This window comes from Hemiscyllium ocellatum, chromosome 3 (assembly GCF_020745735.1).
Source record: "Hemiscyllium ocellatum isolate sHemOce1 chromosome 3, sHemOce1.pat.X.cur, whole genome shotgun sequence".
NCBI lineage: Eukaryota > Metazoa > Chordata > Chondrichthyes > Orectolobiformes > Hemiscylliidae > Hemiscyllium > Hemiscyllium ocellatum.
The window spans coordinates 109,843,661-109,865,271 of NC_083403.1; the positions used below are offsets into that span (position 1 = coordinate 109,843,661).

At 41.2% G+C, this 21,611-nt stretch overlaps 1 protein-coding gene across 1 annotated transcript in view; it reads left to right on the forward strand.

The window, feature by feature from the left end:
- The window catches only part of hmgcll1 (3-hydroxymethyl-3-methylglutaryl-CoA lyase like 1), a 103,876-nt gene that overhangs the window by 54,725 nt on the left and 27,540 nt on the right, over positions 1-21,611 (forward strand). Inside the window, exon 10 of the mRNA XM_060854995.1 lies at positions 1,770-1,958. Within this exon, the coding sequence (XP_060710978.1) occupies positions 1,770-1,958 (189 nt within the window). The remainder of the gene's footprint in view (positions 1-1,769; positions 1,959-21,611) is intronic.

Sequence of the window (21,611 nt, forward strand, 5' to 3'; positions counted from 1 at the left end):
ACTCTGACGTTCTGTGTGGTAGCTCATCTATACTTGAGATATAATCCAGCAGCAGCTTTTAAAACTCAGTGCACTCATTTGGGGGAAGACATTTGTAAATTGGATACATCTTCCATCCCATTATTAGCTTGAGGACACAATATAGCACCTGGAGAATGTCCACAGAGAATAGAGAAATATAGTCATTCAGTATAACCTCAATCAATTATTTCTCCTGTTCTGTCAGTACAGTTCTCGTTTTCCATAAGTGCCCACCAAAATTCTCAGATCACATTACATATTCAGCTATTCATGGCACTCATAGTTGGCCCTGGTGCTGGGATGAGTTTGATTTTCCATCCATTAATCTAAATTGATACAAAATGCAGGCCCAAAGTTTCTCGACTTTGGGTCTTACAAGTGTTGGTCCATGCTGGGAGAAGTCAGTTGTGAAGTTGACACTTTAAACTGTAAATATCACATTGTGTAGCACCTACATTTTTTCACACAGTGGGCACTTTTACTGGTCAAAGGGTCATCTGCATCATACATTTACAGTGTTAGCCCTAATAGGTGCCATTTTAGGTAGATCATCAGTGTGGGTGCTGGGAGTGAGTACAAGAAATAGGCTGAGCTGGCAGATTGCGGAACAAAGATTCGATTCCAGTGATGCTATGTTTGAGCTTACATTCGGTAGCAGAAAGCAGTTCCCCATCAATGCTTTCTCATGGGAAGATCCAACATTTCCACCTTTGTTTCTTGTTGGATTTTACTACTATTACCGAGTTAGTCAGGATGTTTTGTGCTTTGTGTTGCTTCTTAGTGTTGGTGAAGTCCATTCAAATGGATTTAGAGTAGACCCACTGGTAAGGTTTAATTGTATTTTCGATCACAGGTTTCTTTGAATCTCGCTTAAGTGATAGCACTCAAGCCTCTTGAAGCGACAGTGAAGTGGTTTGCCTGTTATTGGTAACCTTAAACTGAGATGCTATCTGTCGTCTCAGACAATGTGTGAAGAATGTTAGACAGTACCACATTTCCACATCAGTGTTTAGTTGTGACTTGGAAACCAATGGGAAACCTCACATCAAAGTGCAGAAAGTACAGGAGAATTCTCAAGGTCTCAGAGACAGTATTTATCCTACAGCCTACATTACTGAAAATGGATAATCTCACTTGCTGCATGTGAAACCTTGTGGTGCATCCCCGTAGTTCAATGGTGAGCACTTCAAAAGTGCTTTGTTGCCTCGTGACTATGGAAGTTGTGATATTGCTATACACAAGCAATCTTGTTTTCCACTTCTGTAATTTGTTATCACGCCATCAGCAAATTTCCAACTAATGAATATAGTGAAGGGACTGTGTTCCCATGTTTGAACCCAGTGACACCCTCTTACATCTCCTCTATAGTCTGGAAGACCCTCCTTTCCATTTTGGAGAATTTATAGATCGAAATGCATATATGTGTCTTATCAATATTTGCAACTGTGGAACCTTGTCTCAAGAAATAAATAGTAATTTAATTCATATGTCTCTTCAGTTGTGAGTGATCCCCATTTTCTCAACATGTCCTGAATATTTGTTGCCAAGCGAGATTGTGTGGGAAAAGAAATCTATCAACACACTTTCCAAGGAAACTTCAATTATTTATTAAGCTGTCATTTTGTTTTTAGGATTTTTTTCTTTTTTAAAACAGAGTGAGATTACGAACAATTTCCTTGAACTCAGAAATTTCTTTTCAATGCGTTGAGCTGAAAAATATATTAATTGCAGTCTTGTTTCCCCCCTAGGTGGCTAAAAGAATGTACAGTCTGGGCTGCTATGAGATTTCACTGGGAGACACAACTGGTGTCGGAACTCCGGGAAATGTGAAGAAAATGCTGGAAGCAGTGATGAAAGAAATCCCTAAAAGTGCCCTTGCCATTCATTGTCATGACACATATGGCCAGGCTGTGGCTAATGTCTTTGTAGCATTACAGGTAAACCCAGTTTTATTTTGGAACTTACTCAGACAGCCATAAGGATGAAAGCAAGGATTGCAATCATGTCAGGAACTGTTAGTGTGTGAGGAGAAACAAATTGAGTAATCACTGCTGTTGATGCTCACACTCCTTTATGATAAATTGCTCTCATCAGAGTGTGAAGTAAATATAGTTTAAATTATGTGATGTGTATATTTAAATATGAAACAGGTGGCCAACTACTGCAAGAACAACTCCAATTTTTAAAACACTTCAGAAATTTTACAATGCTGTTGTATCCTGTCATTATCTTGTATTCTTTCACTCATCAGTGGTTCTATTTTTACGTCTCCTGAATGCTTGTTTTTAAGGAGGTATATTTCAATGTTACGGTACTTTATGGAGGCTTCTATGGCTAATTGGCCTTTAATTTAATCCAGCAATAGTGTTGAGCTTTTGTCCTGTGGGAGGATGGCAAAATAGGCATAAATCTTTCACCAGGTTGATTATACTGTTCATGAGCCTCTGGTCTCCTTTCAAACTCTGTCTAAGGTGATGTGCCACATTCCCTGGAGAGGCCAGTTCTGTTAAATGCATTGCACTGGCACCTTGTGCCCTTTTATGTTGTTTAGAATGGGATCTTGCTATGCACTCTGCTCAACATTCGCTTATGAGCTGTCATGGTTTTGAAATTCATTTCTGAAAGTACCATAACCCTCCCAGCAACTTGAACAAATGGAATATGATTCATGGGCTCCGAAATCTGATTGCAGTCACATTTGGATTGCAGGCAGCATAAAATATCCAAAGTTTCCTTTTGATTCAAATAGCTAGTTTATGCAGGTAGTACTATTCATTAGCTGCCTACATGTCAGGAGTGTGAGTAGTATCCACAATGGTACTTGATGCCAGCCAACAGCTTATAAACTGTATCCTGTTACAGGAGAAATGGCTGACATTGGGTTTGGGCCAGAATTTGCCAGTGTTGCTGTGGAGGCCTCAGCACGGGAAATGAAGAAGAACCGAGCCTTTTATTTACTCCAGGAAGAAAGATACCCGCCCCAGCATCTCTTCAGAAGGAGGTGAAAGGAGATGTCTGAGGGTGTTCATTCCAGGACAATAGCCCTGGAACCATAGCTGCAATGCTAGAAAATACTTCATGATCAAGCCAGAGATGTGTAGGTGTAGGTCATACTTTCTGTTCACACTGGCACCACTCACAATCTCACTTCATACGACAGCACTCTCCTTCCTCACTAACCTGCACTGGCCTGCAATTACTGCAATCGATTTCACTTAATCTATTTCTCATGCTCAGGCACTTAACTTGCAACTGACATCTCACATAGATGCAATGGCAGCTAATCCACCATGACAGTTATATATTCTTCAAGCACCTCACAAGACTCAGTGGATGATCAGTCACACTTGTATTGAATGGCGGAACAGGCTTGAAGGGCCAAGTGACATTATATGACAGGCTGTCACAGTAGAGGAACAGTTTGTCTGGACAGCCTGGTCCTCTTGAAGAGAGCACCCTGACCATCATGGTAAGGGCCAGATTGGACGTTGTGGTCACAGACGATACTGAAGGAAACATCACGCAAGGTTTCTTTATAGACAATCCTCTTTCTCATTTCTGATTTCTTCCTCATGTCTTACAGTCTGAACAAAAAGCCGTAGGTCCTTTCAACACCCCCTTCTCTCTCTTCTTCCACTCAATCCAGAGGCTGACTCTGGTCGGTTTCTTATATTCCAGCTGCTGAAAATGACAATGCCCCTCAGCCAGTGGTGAAAGAGGAACTCAATGACCCTGTACTTGACTCAGAAAGCACCAATTCTGATATTCTGATATTCACGCCACATGGACATTCGAGATGGTACAAGTGCAGGGTGGCACACAGGGTTGACACAGCCCTCCTGCCTGACTGACTAACACAGACTTGAATGATGCATTCAATTTCTGTTGTCAAAAGCCAACAGTACATTGAGGAATTACTCTAGTAGATAATGTTGCTATTATTCATTCACAGGAAGTGGGTGATGTTGACTAGGCCAGAATTTATTGTCCATTCCTAACTGCCCAGAAGAGTCAATCACTTTGCAGTGGGTCTGGGGCCACATGTAGGAAGCTATGTTTCCTAAAGCGCACTACTAAACCAGATGGGTTTTCCTAACAATTGGCAATGAGTATCATTAGACCCTTTATTCCAGATTTTTGTTGATTCAAAATTCCACCATCTGCCATGGTGAGATTTGAATGCGGACCCCAGAACATTACTTGATTTTCTGGATTAATAGTCAAACAATGGTATCATTAGGCTCTCAACTCCCCTTAGTCTCAAAATCTGAAAATACACTCGACATGCTAGGACAATGGGAAATATATCAGTAAGAAGTTCAATACATATGTTTGGATAAAATATTGAGCATTTACAGTCTGGGCAGTGCTCTTTCTGTTTATTTTATTGGTAATTTTGAAATCTTGCTTAAAACCAGGTGACGTGTGTGGTTGCATTTCACTGTCACTGAGCCTCAAGAATTAATTCTGGAAGCATAAATATTCCTATTGTTAGGAGTGAGTATGTTCTCTGACTCACCACAGGCCAAACCGCAGGAGATGTACTAGTACAGGTATCAAGCCATTAGGATATTACATATTTCATAACAATTCAATGGCACTGATTGTTTATTCATTCCTTAAATTACCACTGTGTAAAATTCCATGGTGGGCCAATAGTTCACCACCTGTCAAACAAATATTTGGATTCCAGGTCTATATGCAGCTGATAACAATTCCAAGTTAACTGTGTACCTAATCAATATTAGGACACATTGAGACACAATAAATAAAATGATTGGTGTTAAGACAAAAAGTGCAGTACAATTGTTTCAATGATGCATTTCCCACATGCATGCAGAACTATTGAGCGTAGAATAGTGTCGCTATTAGATGTATCAGAGCACAACAGGATCTTGATCATATGGGTCAATGAGCCAAAGGAGTTGCAGACGGAGTTTAATTTAGATAAATGTGAGATGCTGCATTTTGGAAAGGCAAACCAGGGCAGGACTTAAATACTTAATGGTAAGGCCCTGGGGAGTGTTGCTGAATAAAGAGACCGTGGACTGCAGGTTCATAGATCCTTGAAAGTGATGTTACATGTAGATAGGATAGTGAAGAAGGTGTTTGGTATGCTTTCCTTTATTGGTCAGAGCATTGTGTACAGGAGTTGGGAGGTCATGCTGCAGTTGTATAGAACATTGGTTAGGCACTTTTAGAATATTGTGTGCAATTCTATTCTTCCTCCTATCAAAAAGATGTTGTGAAACTTGAAAGGGTTCTGAAAATATTTCCAAGCATGTTGGTTACTATTTTCTCTGGAGCATCAGAGGCTGAGGAATGACCTTATAGAGGTTTATGACAGCATGAGGGGCTTGGATAGGGTAAATAGACAAGGTCTTTTCCCAGGGTGGGGGTGTCCAGAACTAAATGGCATTGATTTAAGATGAGAGGGGAAAGTTTTAAAAGGGACCTGAGGGGCAACATTTTCACACAGAGAGTCATGCATGTATGGAATGAAGTACTGGAGGAAGTGGTGGAGGCTGCTACAATTACAACATGTAAAAGGCATCTGGAAGGGGTGAATGAATAGGAAGGTTTTAGAGGCATCTGGGCCAAATGCTGGACAATGGGACTAGATTAGATAGGATAAGTGGTCAGCATGGATGAGTTAGATGGGAGGGTCTGTTACTGCACTGTATATCTCTACGACTCGATGACTAAGATTCAGTAAGAGCAGGGCTTTCAGCAATTATTCGACTGTATCATGTAATAGCAAGAAGGGCAGGGAAGTGTGCTCTCTTTAAAAAAACACAAATCTGTTTGCTCAGTGCAGCATTGGTGCTGATTGCAGTAACATTTGCATGAATGGACAAAAATGTATTGTTGAGAGGCTTTTGTGTTAAAATAGCAAAAGGTTTCTTGATTTTTTAAGAATTAATTCATGGTTTATGTTTGTATCTGGCTGGGTCAGCACTTACTTTCTTGACCTCATTGTTCATGTGGAAGTAGTGGTGAGCTGCTTTCATCCTCCAGTGCACTCCGTGTAGTTTGAGCACACCCACACTGCTGTTCGAGAGGGGGTTTGATGCAACTATGATGAAGAATTACCACACATTTTAGTGTCAGAATGGTCTGTGGTTTGGAGGACAACTTGCATGTGGTGGTATTTCCAAGTAACTGCAACTCTTATCCTTCCATATGGTCAAGGTTTCAGATTCGGAAGATGCTGTTAAAAGATGCTCGGGAAATTGATGCATTGTGAATTGTATATGTTATACATGACTGCCAATGTGTACTGGTAATGGAAGGAGTGAATGTTTAAGATGGTAAGGGAGTCACAATTAATAGCTCTTTGTCCTAGGCAATCTTGCGTTTCTTGAATGTTGGAGCTGCACTTATCCAGGCACATGGGGAGTGTTCCATCTCAGTCCAGACTTGTGTCTAGATGGCAGACAAGGAGTCAGGTAAATTACGCACTACAAGATATCTAACCTCTATCCTGCTATTGCAGCCACAGTATTAATGTTGTTAAAATTAGGTTTCTGGTCAATGGTGATCTCCAGAGTGTGGATAGAAGAGGATTGGCAATGGTAATTTATTAATGTCAAATGGAGATATTCAATGCCTGGCACTTAAATGACAAGAAGCATTTGTGATGTGTATCTGACCAAGTGAGAATTTTATCCAGGCCTTGCTTGTACATAGTCAATGGTGGCTTCATTATTGGAGACACTAAGAATTGAAATACCATCAATGAACATCCCTACTTCTGACTATATGTTGTTGGGAAGGTCAGGGCTAAATTAGCTGAAGGTGGTTGGGCCTCAGACACGTGGGCAGAGCAGGCTTCACTTTGGTCATTGGTATCCTGGGATTGAGATGACTAGCTTCCATCAAACACGACCATCTAACTAATAAAGATACAGAGATCACAACAAGTTATCAAAGTAATGGTGCCCAACCTGAAGGATAAGGAAGATTTTACAAACACAGAACAGTGTGGTGGGGTTACATGCAGCATGACATGACTACAGCCAGTGCAGTGATCCTACTGTTTACCCTTGATTTCAATCTACTAGAATTACTTGGTACCAATTCTGTCAAATGCTGCCTTGTTGACAAGGGCAGTAGCACTTGCATCATTTCTCCTATTTTGTCCTTATGTGCCAAAATTGTTGTGAGATCTGGAATTGAGTAATTCTAACAGAACCCAAACTGAGCAAGTGAGTCAATGTTGCTTGAAGGCACTGTTTACAAGACCCTCTGTCACCTTTGTCATCTCTGGAACCTCATGGGATTTCTTCTGTCTTTTGTGGACAGGACCTACTTTGTCCATTTTTGAACATCCTCGAGATACACACCAATGCAAAATCGCTGAGCAGAAACTGATAGCCAAGTGCCGTGCCCGTGAGGATGGCCTCAAACAACTTGAGTTCATGTCATGCTGCATGTAACCCCACCATACTGTTCTGTGTTTGTAAAATCTTCCTTACCCTTCAGGTTGGGCACCATTACTTTGATAACTTGTTGTGATCGCTGTATCTTTATTAGTTTGTGCAGTTACTTGTTACGATAGTTAGATCCCTATCATATAGAGTCATAGAGATGTACAGCATGGAAACAGACCCTTCCGTCCAACTTGTCCATGCCAACCAGATATCCAAACCTAATCTAGTCACACTAGCCAGCATCGGCCTCAAAACCCTTCAGATTCATATACCCATTCAGATGCCTTTTAAATGTTACAATTGTACCAGCCTCCACCACTTCCTCTGGCAGCTCAATCCATACACGCAACACCTTCTGTGTGAAAAGCTTGCCCCTTAGGTCTCTTTTATATCTTTCCCCTCTCACCCGAAACCAATGTCCCCCTTCTTCTGGACTCCCCCACCCCAGGGAAAAGGCCTTGTCTATTTATCCTATCCATGCCCCTTATGAATTTATAAATCTCTATAAGGTCATCCCCAGTCTCCAACACTGCAGGGAAAACCAGCCCCAACCTATTCAACCTCTCACTTTGGCTCAAACCTTCCAACCCTGGCAACAGCCTTGGAAATCTTTTCTGAACCCTTTCAAGTTTCACAGCATCGTTCCGATAGGAGGAAGAATAGAATTGCACACAATATTCCAAAAGTGGCCTAACCAATGTCCTATACAATCGCAACATGACCTTCCAATGCCTAAACTCTGTACTCTGACCAAGAAAGGAAAGCATACCAAATGCCTTCTTCATTATCCTATTTACCTGTGACTCTACTTTCACGGAGCTATGAACCTGCACTCCAAGGCCTCTTTGTTCAGCAACAATCCATAGGACCTTACCATTAAGTATATATGTCCTGCTAAGGTATGCTTTCCCAAAATGCAACACCACACAAGAATCTAAATTAAACTCCATATGCCACTCCTTAACCCATTGGCCCATCTAATCAAGATCCCGTTATAAGCTGAGGTAACCTTCTTCCCTGTTCACTACACCTCCAATTTTGGTGTTGTCTGCAAACTTACTAACTATATCTCCTATGTTCATATTCAAATCATTTATATAAATGTCAAAAAGTAGTGGACCCAGCACCGATCCTTGTGGCATTCCAATGGTCAAGGGCCTCCAGTCTGAAAAACAACCCTCCACCACCACCCTCTGTCTTCTACCTTTGAGCCAGTTCTGTATCCAAATGGCTATTTCTCCTTGTATTCCACGAGATCTAACCTTGCTAACCAATCTCCCATGGGGAACCTTGTCAAACGCCTTACTGAAGTCCATATAAAAAAACACGTCCACTGATCTGCCCTCATCAATCCTCTTTGTTACTTCTTCAAAAACTCATTCAAGTTTGTGAGACATAATTTCCCGTGCACAAAGCTGTGTTGACTATCTCTAATCAGTCCTTGCCTTTCCAAATATGTGTAAATCCTGTTGACCCTTATAACTGTCATGTTGTTCCAGCTATTTGGTTTGTCTCTAACACTATCTTATTTTTGATGTTGTGTAATTATCTCTGCCTTAACTAATCAGATCATAGGTCATCCTTTTACTTACTATTCAGCTGTTGACACTTTACTCACACTGTTTGACACTTTTGATTATGCAGTTATTCAGACTGCCAACACTCCACTCACACCATTTGTACTATCTTTTGACAGTTTTGATTATCCAGAATTATCTTACAGTGATCTCTCTGCCTACAAGTTCTGTAGCTGTGCACTTCCCTCCACTTTACCTAATGCTGTGAAAGCTTGTGATTTAAAATAGACCTGTTGGACTATAACGTGGTGATGTGTGGCTTTTGACTTTGTTCACCTCAATCCAACACTGGCACCTCCACATCCTGTCCATTTTCAACTTTGTCCAGTAAACATCAATCTTGTAACTGTACTGGAGCAGTAAAGTATAAATCTTCCATCGGCTCCAGGGTCAGTGCTCAGGACTACTCTCTTGTTACAGTATATCACTGTACCGCCACCTCTGTTAGCAGGGCAAAACATATCTGGGAATGGGGATGGCAATAAGGTCAGAGACATGAGTTGTAAGTTTGGAAGGCATGAGTCTGACTTACGTCACTGTCATTTGACTAAGGTGGAATGGTGGCACAATGGTTAACACTGCTGCCTCACAGTGCTAGGGACAAGAGTTCAATTTTAGCCCCAGCTGACTATCTGTGAAGAGTTTAACATTCTTCTTGTGTCTGCCTTGGTTTCCTCTGGATGCTTTAGATTTCTCCCACAGTCGACAGATGCACAAGTTAGGTGAATTGGTCATGTTAAATTGCCCATAGTGTCCAGGGATGTGTAGATGGGTTAGCCATGCTACATTGTCCTGTAGAGTCCAGGGACATGCAGATTAGGTGGGTTAGCCATGGTAAATGTGGGGTTACAAGGATAAGATCAGGGGACTTGGTCTGGATGAGGTTGTCTTCACAGGGTCAGTGTGAACGCGATTGGCTGCATGGCCTCTTTCTGCAATGTAGGGATAATACGATTCTAGATTTTGAGATCTCTCTCTCTCTCTCTCTCTCTCTGAAACTTGATGGCAGTCCCCAGATGTCAGTAAGGAGGATTTTGCTGAGTTCACAGGGCTGGGTTTGTCTGGTGATTGGGTAGATCCTGGGTGGTCTGTTTGGCTTGATTCTCATGTTTATGTACAGTTCTGATGCAACTGTGGCTGGCTCATCCATTTCAAAAGGTGGTTAAGAGTCAACCACATTGCTGTGGGTGTAGAGTCACATGCTGACCAGACTGAGTAAGGATAGCAGATTTCCTTCCCTCAAGAGGGTGAACTGGGTGGGCTTTTGTGATAATTCTATAACCTCAAAGTCACCATTATTCTTGATTCCAGGAAAAATGTGAAATTTTAAATTAATTCAATTGGTGCAACTTCAGAAAGGTGTTACTTGGTAAAGTAAACTTCTTAGTCTCCAATGTGTAAATTTTTTTTTCATTGGAACATTATTAGTTGCAAATTGAGAAAAAGATTATTATTTTTAGACAACATCTACTTTGTTCCATTTTAAAAATAAACTCACATAAATAGGTATTTGAAAGTCTGTAGTCAGAAGTAGGAAAAATTGTCTTTTTAAAAGAATAGACCTTGAAACGAACTCGTGGCTTAAATTGCCATTTTATTTGTGAAGCTTTTGTGTGTCATTCACAACTTTTCTACCCTGAGAGTAAAACAATGTTTTTCAGGAGATTCTGTTGATGTGAAAGATTTGGACAAAGGTTCACCTATTTAGTGTCTGTGAGCATGACAGCTCAATGTCATTCACATTGCATTCCTGTTCAGAGTAAAATAGACCCTTAAGGGCTTCTGTTTTATCTCTCTGTGAGCTGTTGAACTATATGATGAGCCTGTGCCAGGCTGTCAGAAAAGGATCCTTTCATTATGCCTTTACAGCTGAAACACATAATAATAGAATAGGAGAAAGAGAACTGAGCACTGAAAGCTTTTGGTTGGAGTGAATAGCAGCCCAAAGCTCCAGGCGGATTATACGTTTTTATGGTGCGCTGGTATAAATGACACAGGATTCGAGAGAGATTCCCAAAGAGGGAATGTGAAAGGTTCACTGTGTAGAGTATTAATAGATGTGATGATGTAACAGTCTCCATCTTCCCAGATTCTCAGCAGCCCACCCCAAGGGGGAATTGGTGTTATGCGAAACTGGAAATTGCACAAAAGCTTTTCAGTATCACATAATCAATATCATTTACTGCCCTGGCAGAGGGAGTTCTGTTCCACTGGCAATGGGATGACACAGGCATTCTACAGCAATAACCAGGTGAAAACAAAGATTATTGAATAATTCTGTTTGCCACAATCACTGGCATTGTCACTATTGTTGATTTCATAAATACGTTGCGTTTGCAATTATCAGCATTCTTTGTCCGACAAGACATTCAAAACCTATTATTAAAAGGAACAAGATAACACTAAAGGGTATACACTGATGTACAGTCATAACATCCGAGACATTTTTGCAGCACAGAAAAGTGTCCTTTGATCTGTCACGTTTGCACTGATCATTGAGCTGCTATCTATATTAATCCTACTTTCCAGCACTTGATCCATAACCTTTCATGCTATGGCATTTCAAGGTGTTCATCTAAATAGTTTTGAAATGTCTTGAAGATTTTAGTAATAGTCAGCATGGCTTTGTGCGTGGGAAATCATGTCTCACAAACTTGATTGAGTTTTTTTAAAGAAGTAACAAAGAGGATTGATGAGGGCAGAGTGGTGGACGTGATCTATATGGACTTCAGTAAGGTGTTTGACAAGGTTCCTCACGGGAGACCAGTTAGCAAGGTCAGAAAGCATAGAATACAGGGAGAAATGTATTTTGGATACAGAACTGGCTCAAAAGTAGAAGACAGAGGGGGGTGGTGGAGGGTTGCCTTTCAGACGAGAGGCCTGTGACCAGTGGAGTGCCACAAGGATCAGTGCTGGATCCATTACTTTTCATCATCTATATAAATGATTTGAATGTTAACATAGGAGGTATAGTTAGTAAGTTTTTAGATGACACCAAAATTGGAGGTGTAGTGGACAGTGAAGAAGGTTACCTCAGAGTACAACAGGATCTTGATTAGATGGCCAATGGGCTGAGAAGTGGCAGATGGAGTTTAATTTAGATAAATGTGGAGTGCTACATTTTGGAAAAGCAAATCTTAGCAGGACTTAATGTTAACGTCCTGAGGAGTGTTGCTGAACAAAAAGACCTTGGAATGCAGGTTCATAGTTCCTTGAAAGTAGAGTCACAGATAGATAGGATAGTGAAGAAGGCGTTTGGCATGCTTTCCTTTATTGGTCAGAGCATTGAGATTAGGAGTTGGGAGGTCATTTTGCGGCTGTACAGGACATTGGTTAGGCCACTTTTGGAATATTGCATGCAATTCTGATCTCCTTCCTATGGGAGGGATTTTGTGAAACTTGAAAGGGTTCAGAAAAGATTTAGAAGGATGTTGCCAGGGTTGGAAGGTTTGAGCTATAGAGAAAGGCTGAATAGACTGGGGCTGTTTTTCTCAGATTGTTGGAGACTGAGGGGATTACCTCATAGCAGTTTATAAAGTCATGAAGGGATTATTAGGATAAATAGACAAGGTATTTTCCCTGGGATGTAGAAGTTCAAAACTAATGGGCAGAGGTTTAAGTTGAGAGGGAATAGGTTTTAAAGGGACCTTGAGAGGCTGGTGCATGTATGGAATAAGCTGCCAGAGGAAGTGATGGAGGCTGGTACAATTACAGCATTTAAAAGGCATCCAGATGGGTATATGAAAAAGAAGGATTTAGAGAAATATGGGCCAAGTGCTGGCAAATGGGACTAGATTAAGTTAGGATATCTGTTTGGCATGGATGAGTTGGATTGTAGAATCTGTTTCTGTGCTGTACTTCTCTATGACTCTATGATTCCCACTCCGACCACCCTTTTAGTCAGAGTTCCAGAGAGCCATGACTCTCTGAGTAATTTTTCTTGCCCCTGAAAACCCCTTTAAATCTCCTGCTCCTCACCCTGAACCTATGACCCCTGGTTACTGACTCCACCATTAAGGTCATATATTTCTTCCAGTCAGCCCTGTCTATGACCCACACAACTTTGTACACATCATTCTGATGACCCCTTAGCCTTCTCTGCTTTAAGGAAAATAAACCCCAGTCTATCTTGTCTCTCTTCATATCTGGATCAGTCCAGGCCAGGCAATCCCTTCTGCACCCTCTCCAGTGCAGTCACTTCCTTGCTAAGTGCGGTAACCAGAACATTGTGGACTAATTAATGTTATATACAGTTCCATCGTGACCACCTTGCTCTTATAATCAATGCCTCAACTAATAGAGGCAAGATGTAATCAGGAGTATTTTCCTGTTTGTTAAACCAGAAGCACTGGATCTAAATTCTAAAGCCTCTATCGCCACCATAACTGACATCAGCTCAGAACTTTTCCTTCACTCTTTATGGCTCATCATGACAAGGTGCTTATCCCTTTCATTCCCCCCACCTCTCCTTTCCATTCCTCACTTTCCCAGTGATAGCACTGGAAGGTGGCGCATTCTCCTCTAAATGGCAGCCAGTTTAAATAATCAATGATTAGTTTAGGGTCGATTTCCTGAGGCCCAGGAAGAGTCCGGTACTAGTAGACAGCTCTCTAGCCTTGGAGACGGCTTCCCTGTGTCTGCCCAGGACAGGTTGCAGAGGAGCCTGCGAGTTGAGAAGATTGACCCATATCCCTAGAGGGGCCATGGAGGCGTCTCATTATCTCTAAACTAAAAATGTACATCTCTGAGGGCTCCTTTTTAGTCTGACTCAGCTGCACCTCTCCCCCAGTTGAGCCTCCGAGGTTCTGCAGCTTTGGGCCTTTTGCTCAGGCCACAAGCCTGGACATCCAGCCTGTACATCCATGAGTGGTCTGTGAGCCTGGAGGTGGCCATTTAGGCTGGGAGAAGGCAGATCTGGGCTCACAGCCATCAAGTGCAGGATCAGAACTCGCACATCGCCCTCCTATCAGGCTGTGGCACCCATGGAATGTTAGACCCATAGAGCAGGAGGCCATTCAGCCAGTAGTCTCCATACTAACTCTCTATTAAATCAACCCTCAACCTTCAACAAGGGAAGACAACCCAAGCATTTTCAAGCTGACTTTGTGGCTGAAATTCCATATTCTGATAGATCTCCTCTGCACCTTCTCAAAGTTTGGTGATCAGCTAGAATTTCATAAATATTCAGCAATACCTCCCTGCTTTAGCCTTAATATTTCTACTTTTCAACTGTAAGATGTCATGCTTTGCGGTCACTGTTCTCAATCGTCCAACTACCTTCAAAGATCAAAGATGAATCTACAGGCCCTTCTGCCTTTGCACACCCATTGGAACAATTAAATCTATACTGCCTCCCTTAATCCCTTTTGCTAAGATTCGTCACCTTAGATTTCTATGTATTAAGTTCCATCTGACACTTATCTGCCCATTCTATCAATCTGGGTCCTGTTGCAGTTAATTAGTAATCTCACTGTTTGCCACATCTCCAAGTTTCCTCCTCATTGACAAATTTTAAACTATTACTCTTGTTTTACAGTATCCAAGTCATTTATATATGTCAATATAATCAGTGGTCCTAGTATTGATATTTGAGGGACATCATTGTCTATTACCCTAAAGTATGACAACCAAATAACACAGTTGTCTTGCCTTGCTTGGTATTAAGCCAACCTTGATCCTCCTATTGTAGGAGCCTTGATTTAATGAACCAGCCTTTTCTGTGCATAAACAAAATTAACTGCATTCCCCTCATCAATCATCATCAAAACTTTAGCTATACTGTATAATCTGGCTTCTATAAATTTGTGCTGCCTCTATTAAGTTAACTTAAACATTTCTGATAGCTTGTTGATGATTTTTTTCTGACCAATTATTGTTTCTAAAACCTTATCCAACACTGATGTTAAATTGACTGGTCTATAATTACAACGAATGTTCCTTGCCCATTTTCTTGAACAAGGATGTCACATTTGTCACTCTCTACTCCTCTGACGCCTCTCCTGTATCGACAAAATGTCTGTAGATTTTGGCAAGCTTTTCTGCCGTCTCCATGTTTATTTTGACCAATAGTGGTGGGATAGCTTAAAGGGATAGCGTGTCCTAGGACAAGCCAAACAAAGACAAGCACGAGAATTCCTAGAAGCATGGCATTCCAATCAGAACTCTATCTACAAACACATCGAGTTAGGCCCCATCAACCACCCCCTGAGAAAAGGAACCGGAAGTGACTTCACCACAGGAAATGACATAACCACAGGAAATGACAGCACCAACCCAAAGAAACCCAAAGGCATAAATAGAAAGCAGGAATTATCAACCTGAGGCCCACCGAAGATGTTGCCTAGTAGGTTGACGAAATATCTGGAAATGAACTTTCCAGCTCAGTGAGCAAATCTTCTCAAAACTTGCTGGGATAGCTTGAAGGTTACAAAAGAATTAAATGCTATATTAGCTTGAAAAAATATGCCAAAGTCATGCCAGCGAGAGAGAGATTGAATGAATCATGTGTAAATCACCACAGCAGTGATTGTATGGCAACAGTTTATGAAGGGAGGCTGATGAAGTTGGATAGGTAGTTTAGAAGTTTGAACAAAAGTGCAAACCAGAGCTGTCTAAATAGGAGAGGTGATGACTTGGTGGTATAATTACTGGACTGTTAAGCCAGAGACCCAGGAAATGTTTTGGGGACCCAGGTTTGAATCCCACCATGGCAGGATGATGAAGTTTGTATTCAATTTGCAAACAAAAAGTCTGCCGTCTGTGGGTGGCATGGTGGCACAGTGGTTAGCACTGCTGCCTCACAGCGCCTGAGACCCGGGTTCATTTCCCGACTCAGGCGACTGACTGTGTGGAGTTTGCACGTTCTCCCCGTGTCTGCGTGGGTTTCCTCCGGGTGCTCCGGTTTCCTCCCACAGTCCAAAGATGTGCAGGTCAGGTCAATTGGCCATGCTAAATTGTTAGTAGTGTTAGGTAAGGGGTATACGTAGGGTATGGGTGGGTTGCGCTTCGGCGGGTCGGTGTGGACTTGTTGGGCCGAAGGGCCTGTTTCCACACTGTAAAGTAATCTAATCTAATCTAATCTAAAAGTCTAATAATGACCGTGAATCCATTGTTGATTGTTGTAAAAACCCATATGGTTCACTGATGTCCTTTAGGAAAGGAAACTGCCATCCTTACCTGGTATGGCCTACATGCTACTCCTCACAGACTCTTAGCTGGCCTCTGGGCATTTAGGGATGGGCAATAGATACTAGCCCAGCCAGCGACACCCATATCCCGTAAATTAATTTTAAAAAAGGCAACGGTCAGCTATTTCCTTTCATAGGCAGGAGAGAAGAGTTGAATTTGTTTAATAGATGGGAGCTGAGTAAAGATAGAAGCAAAAACACAAGTCAGAATGGTTGAAGAATTCAACACACATCTCCAGCCAAAGACAAATGGTTAATTTGGCTGACATGAATTTAAGGCAGGAATTGGATGAACCTGTTGACCATTTCATGAGGAGATTGAAAAACACAGCTAGAGACATAACTCGAAGGACACGGATGGCAGCAGGCTACTCATTCAAGCTGTAGGCACTGCCAGAGCACATGGAGAATGTATAGTCAAGGTACCCAGATAGCTAACCTTTCAGTCAGTCAAAAGAAAAGCATTATGGTCAATGCAGCAAAAAGAATGCTCTCTAAAAGTTGGACAAGAACTGTGGGCAATCATGTGAGTTCACTGACTGTGGATATGGATCAAGCTGGAGAGATGTGAAGAGCCCAAACACTGCGCTAATGCTGTGCAAAGCAAAGGAAGATGATAATCGTAGAGTGTGTTGCTGGAAAAGCACAGTAGATCGGGCAGCATCCAAGGAGCAAGAGAATCAACATTTTGAGCATATGCCCTTCAACAGGAATGAGGCTTGTGGAGCAGGGGTGTTGAGCAATAAATGGGAGGGGGGTTGGGGCTGGGGGGAAGCTAGCTGCGAATGCGCTAGATAGATGAAGGTGCAAGTGAAGATGATAGATTGGAGAGGAGGGTGGAGTGGTTAGTTGGGAAGGAAATTGGACAGGTAGAACCGGTCAAGAGGTTGAGGCTGAGTTAGAAGTATGGGACTGGGATAAGGTGGGGGGAGGGGAAATGAGGAAACTGGTGAAATCCACGTTAATCCCATGCAGTTGGAGGATCCCAAGGTGGAAGATGAGGTGTTCTTCCTTTAGGCATCGGGTGGTTAGGGTTGGGTGATGGAGGAGACTCAGGATCTGCATGTCCTTGGCGAAATGGGAGGGAGAGTTGAAGTGTTCAGCCACAATGCTGAGGGGTTGGCCAGTGCAGGTGTCCTAGAGAAGTTCTCTGAAATGATGCAACTGATTGTGAAGTCAGTTGAACCAAATTATCCATACCCTGGAAGTTGATGGTGAGTTTGAGAATAATCCAGAATTGGGTAAAAACAATGGCTGCAGATGCTGGAAACCAGAGTCTAGATTACAGTGGTGCTGGAAAAGCACAGCAGTTCAGGCAGCATCCGAGGAGCAGCAAAATTGATGTTTCGGGCAAAAGCCCTTCATCAGGAATACAGGCAGAGAGCTTGAAGGCACTGAGGAAGCAAATGTGGCTGTAGTAGCGAGTTTGTTTCAGGACATGGTTGAAGAGCTTCAGGGCAGAGGAAATAACCTGGAGTGGCAGTGGGAGAGGGATTCCCTGAGATTCTTGTAGAGAGAGGAGGAAAACTTCTTCAAGGCAGGCATCCTTGCAAGAGGATTCGCAGTAGGATTAAAATCAACTAGATAAAAACAGTGACTGCAGATGCTGGAAACCAGAGTCTAGATTAGAGTGGTGCTGAAAAAGCACAGCAGTTCAGGCAGCATCCGAGGAGCAGTAATATCGACGTTTCGGCCAAAAGCCCTTCATCAGGAATACTCTCTCCACCCTTCAGGCTCCCTGCCTGTATTCCTGATGAAGGGCTTTTGCCCGAAATATCAATTTTGCTGCTCCTTGGATGTTGCCTGAACTGCTGTGCTTTTCCAGCACCACTCTAACCTAGACAATAATCCAGAATTGCAGGACTGTATGAAATTTGTGTTTCCAACAAAGAAGAGAAATTCACATAAGAGGCTAGAAGTACGTCTACAACCCTAAATCTGGAGCACAGAATAAAATCATCCCTCTCAGGCTCTACTGCAAGATTTTTCCCGAAAATTTAAAAGTAATTGGGTGAAAGAGGTAATGTAATTTGCAACATATGAGGGAACTGAGATTCAATACCAAGGAACTGCCCAAACCAGAGGGTCAAACTAAAGGAAAGATGATAACTGTATGTTGTATGTCACTGAAGCCAATCAAATTCCTACAGTGTGGAAGAAAGCCATTCAGTCCATCGAGTCCACACTGACCCACCAAACAGCATCCCACCCTATCCCTGTAACCCTGCATTTCCTGTGGCTAATCCAGCTAGCCTGCACATCCCTGGACACTATGGGAAATTTAGCCTGGAGAGCGTCAGCTCTCCCACGCCAAATCAACAAGTTGGAGGTGCAACATTTACCATCTAAGTGATACAATGAACAACATTTTAAGAAAACAAACTATAAAACACAGAACAATGAAAAAGGTGATCAATTCATTTATAAAAATTGATTGTTAATCTTCTCTAATTTAGCAAATGATTGGAATAGAACAGATATTAATAAAGAGCCCTTTTTTAATAGAAAGAACAATGTTATTTTGATACATTACTTGAAAAAATAGGTGGCTATACATCTGGGGTGCTACACTGTACTGCTGCACTGTAATCATGCACTGAGTAACAATGTATTGAGTCTTGTCCACCTGCCACACAAACTGCAATAAGAAATATACTTAAAGCCCCAATATTTGAGATTATTTGAGATTATTATGGAAACCAGAACATCTAAGAGCATCCTTTTGATTAGACCTGTATCTGATTACAAGCCTTTTCTAATCATTACATTATACATAATTTAGTATAATATTACAAAAAAAAATAAAGATCTTGTTGCAAGACAGTGAGTTTCTTTAATTGCTTTGAGAGGTCTGCTGCTGCATGAAAATAAAGAGAGAAATTTACTAAAAATACCTTTGGTGTTTGAAGTTTGTATATATCAATACATAAAATATCACTAATTATTATTAGGAGTTGATTTTCTTCAGCTGAAGTGAAGTGATAGTGGCTTCTGTCAAAGTAGGATCAGTTGATGTATGGTGCAATGGTAGAGGTTGTCAATATTCAGTCCGAAGTGTCACAACTTCACCTGTAACTATGCAGCCAGGCACAAATGAGTCAATTCAACTGTGCCACAGAGTGAATTCCTGGACTGATGAAGTGAGCAAAGCAAACTGGACAGGCTGCTTCCTGAACGCTGACCTGCAGATCATTGTGCATAGTGTGAGCATGCCCTCTATGGGTTCTGAAAGACACCTACAACTAGAGTGTATCAACAGACATGACGGACAAGTAATTTCCTAGATATATCCTCATACTCTTCCCACTCCCACACAAGCTGTGTTGTCTATAAGAGATTCTCTGAGTTTTGAAGACAAATGCTGAGGTAAATAGCACAACCAAGTACCAGCAATTTTACATGGCCCTTGTCATTGAATGCCTCCAATGCTGTGTCACGATTTAATAGCAGCTCCACTTACCCAAGTAGACATGCTGAACATTATTGCTGTGGCAAACGTATCCACTTATCTGGTGCTGGAGGAATATGCACAAATGTGAGTGTGTAATCTTTCTCCATTCAAGCAATATATTGGTTTGTTATTATTCTTACTAAATTGGACAACTTCACATTTTCACACAATATGTTCATCATGTATATAAAGGTGTGTATCTATATACTTAAGTCTTTGTAGACTCTTTAGGTCAAGGAACCAACCATGGAAAACGCTATTTTGGATCTATTGTCAGAAAGGGCTAAATAATGTTGAGAAAAAAGAGCCTCAAAAAAAATTGATCATAATTTAATAACATTTTACATTGAAATTAAATGTGATTTATTTAAGTCAGAAACTGGGCCCTTTTAAACAAAACAAAACAAACTATATTAGTTGGGGTGCAGGTTGACGAATGGAGATTGGGAAACAATATGCAAAAAAAACATAAGCAGTGATGGACATTTAAATAATTCATAATTTGCTATGAAGTACATTCCCATAAAGAACAATAACCCAGGAGAAAAGAGGTTTGACTGTGGCTGTTCAGTGAAGTTAAGAATACTGAGGGGAGATGGAGATGTAGTGAGTTTATCACTGAAATGGTGATTCCATAGCTCAGGCGAGACCTGTGCAAGTAAGTATTCAAATCTTACCATGATAAATTCAATTAATAAAACCTAGAATTGAAAGTTCTGAATCGTGGAACTACCATTAATTTTCATACAATCCATCTGTTTCACAAATGCTTTTTAGGAATCCCATTCTTCAGGAAGGAAATCTGCTGTCATTATCTAGCCTGAGCTATAAGTGACACCAGATCCACAGTAAAGTAGTTGCTTGCTAACTACCCTCTTAAATGGTCGAGCAAAGCACTTGGTTCAAAAGCAAACAGAGGCCCACAACAAATGCCTTGCCATTGACACCCACATCGTATGAATGAGTAATAAAGTATTAGATTACAGGATGAGGTTCCAAACGTAAATCTGCAGATTGGGAGGTCTTAGACAAGATAACTGAATTAAATTCCATTGGTTGTCTGATTATGTCAACATTGGTCATAGTTATATGCTCAATATTTGGTACTTTTCTATTGAAACATATGTTTAGATAGCAGTTTTCAGCATAAGGATAGCCTACAGCAATACAAATAGAAATTAATTCAGCTATTTCACCTTCAATGTGAGAAGGATTGGATCTTTAAGTGCTATTGTGAATTGAGATGAAAGATGAATGATTCTATTTAAATGAGAACTCATTTGAACATTTAAATTATGGTATTTAGGAAAGCCTGATTTTTAGTATGACATATAGTGAATGGAAAGTTTTGCAAAATAACCACTTTCTAATTTGGCCCTTATTCAAACCTTTGGTCCTTACGTCTCTGCATCACTCAATAGTATAGTATAAAGACGGCTGTGTAGTTTTTCTGTTTGCCTCTCAAATCAGTATGTCTCTTAATGCATATGATCCAAAATCAAAACAGCAGCTGGATTTTCAATTAGAGGCTTTTCAAAGCTGAGCAGCAGTAGTACTGAGGAAAGCTGCAATTAGTTTCCATATTTAATTGTATGTTGGGATAAAAGCTGCCTGAGGAATGTGGCATACCTTAATACTGTGTACTTAGACAATTTTGGAAACTAATTTGTAGCTAAGCGTTTTCAGATACCTGAACCAATGATCTGGTTTTGTCACACAGTGAAGTACAGATGAAGGTCTGTATTTGAGAATCACAAGCTTATTTTCAACCCATTCTTGTCTCAACATTAATCAGCTACAGACTCTTTTGGACACCATTACCTTGATCTCTGATGACCTCGATGTGCTTCTGGGTAGAGTGCTGAGCTAGATTATCCCCTTTGAAATGCTGCCATCTCCATAGTGCAACCTTCCAGAGCCAAAGAACAGTGATAATGGCCAA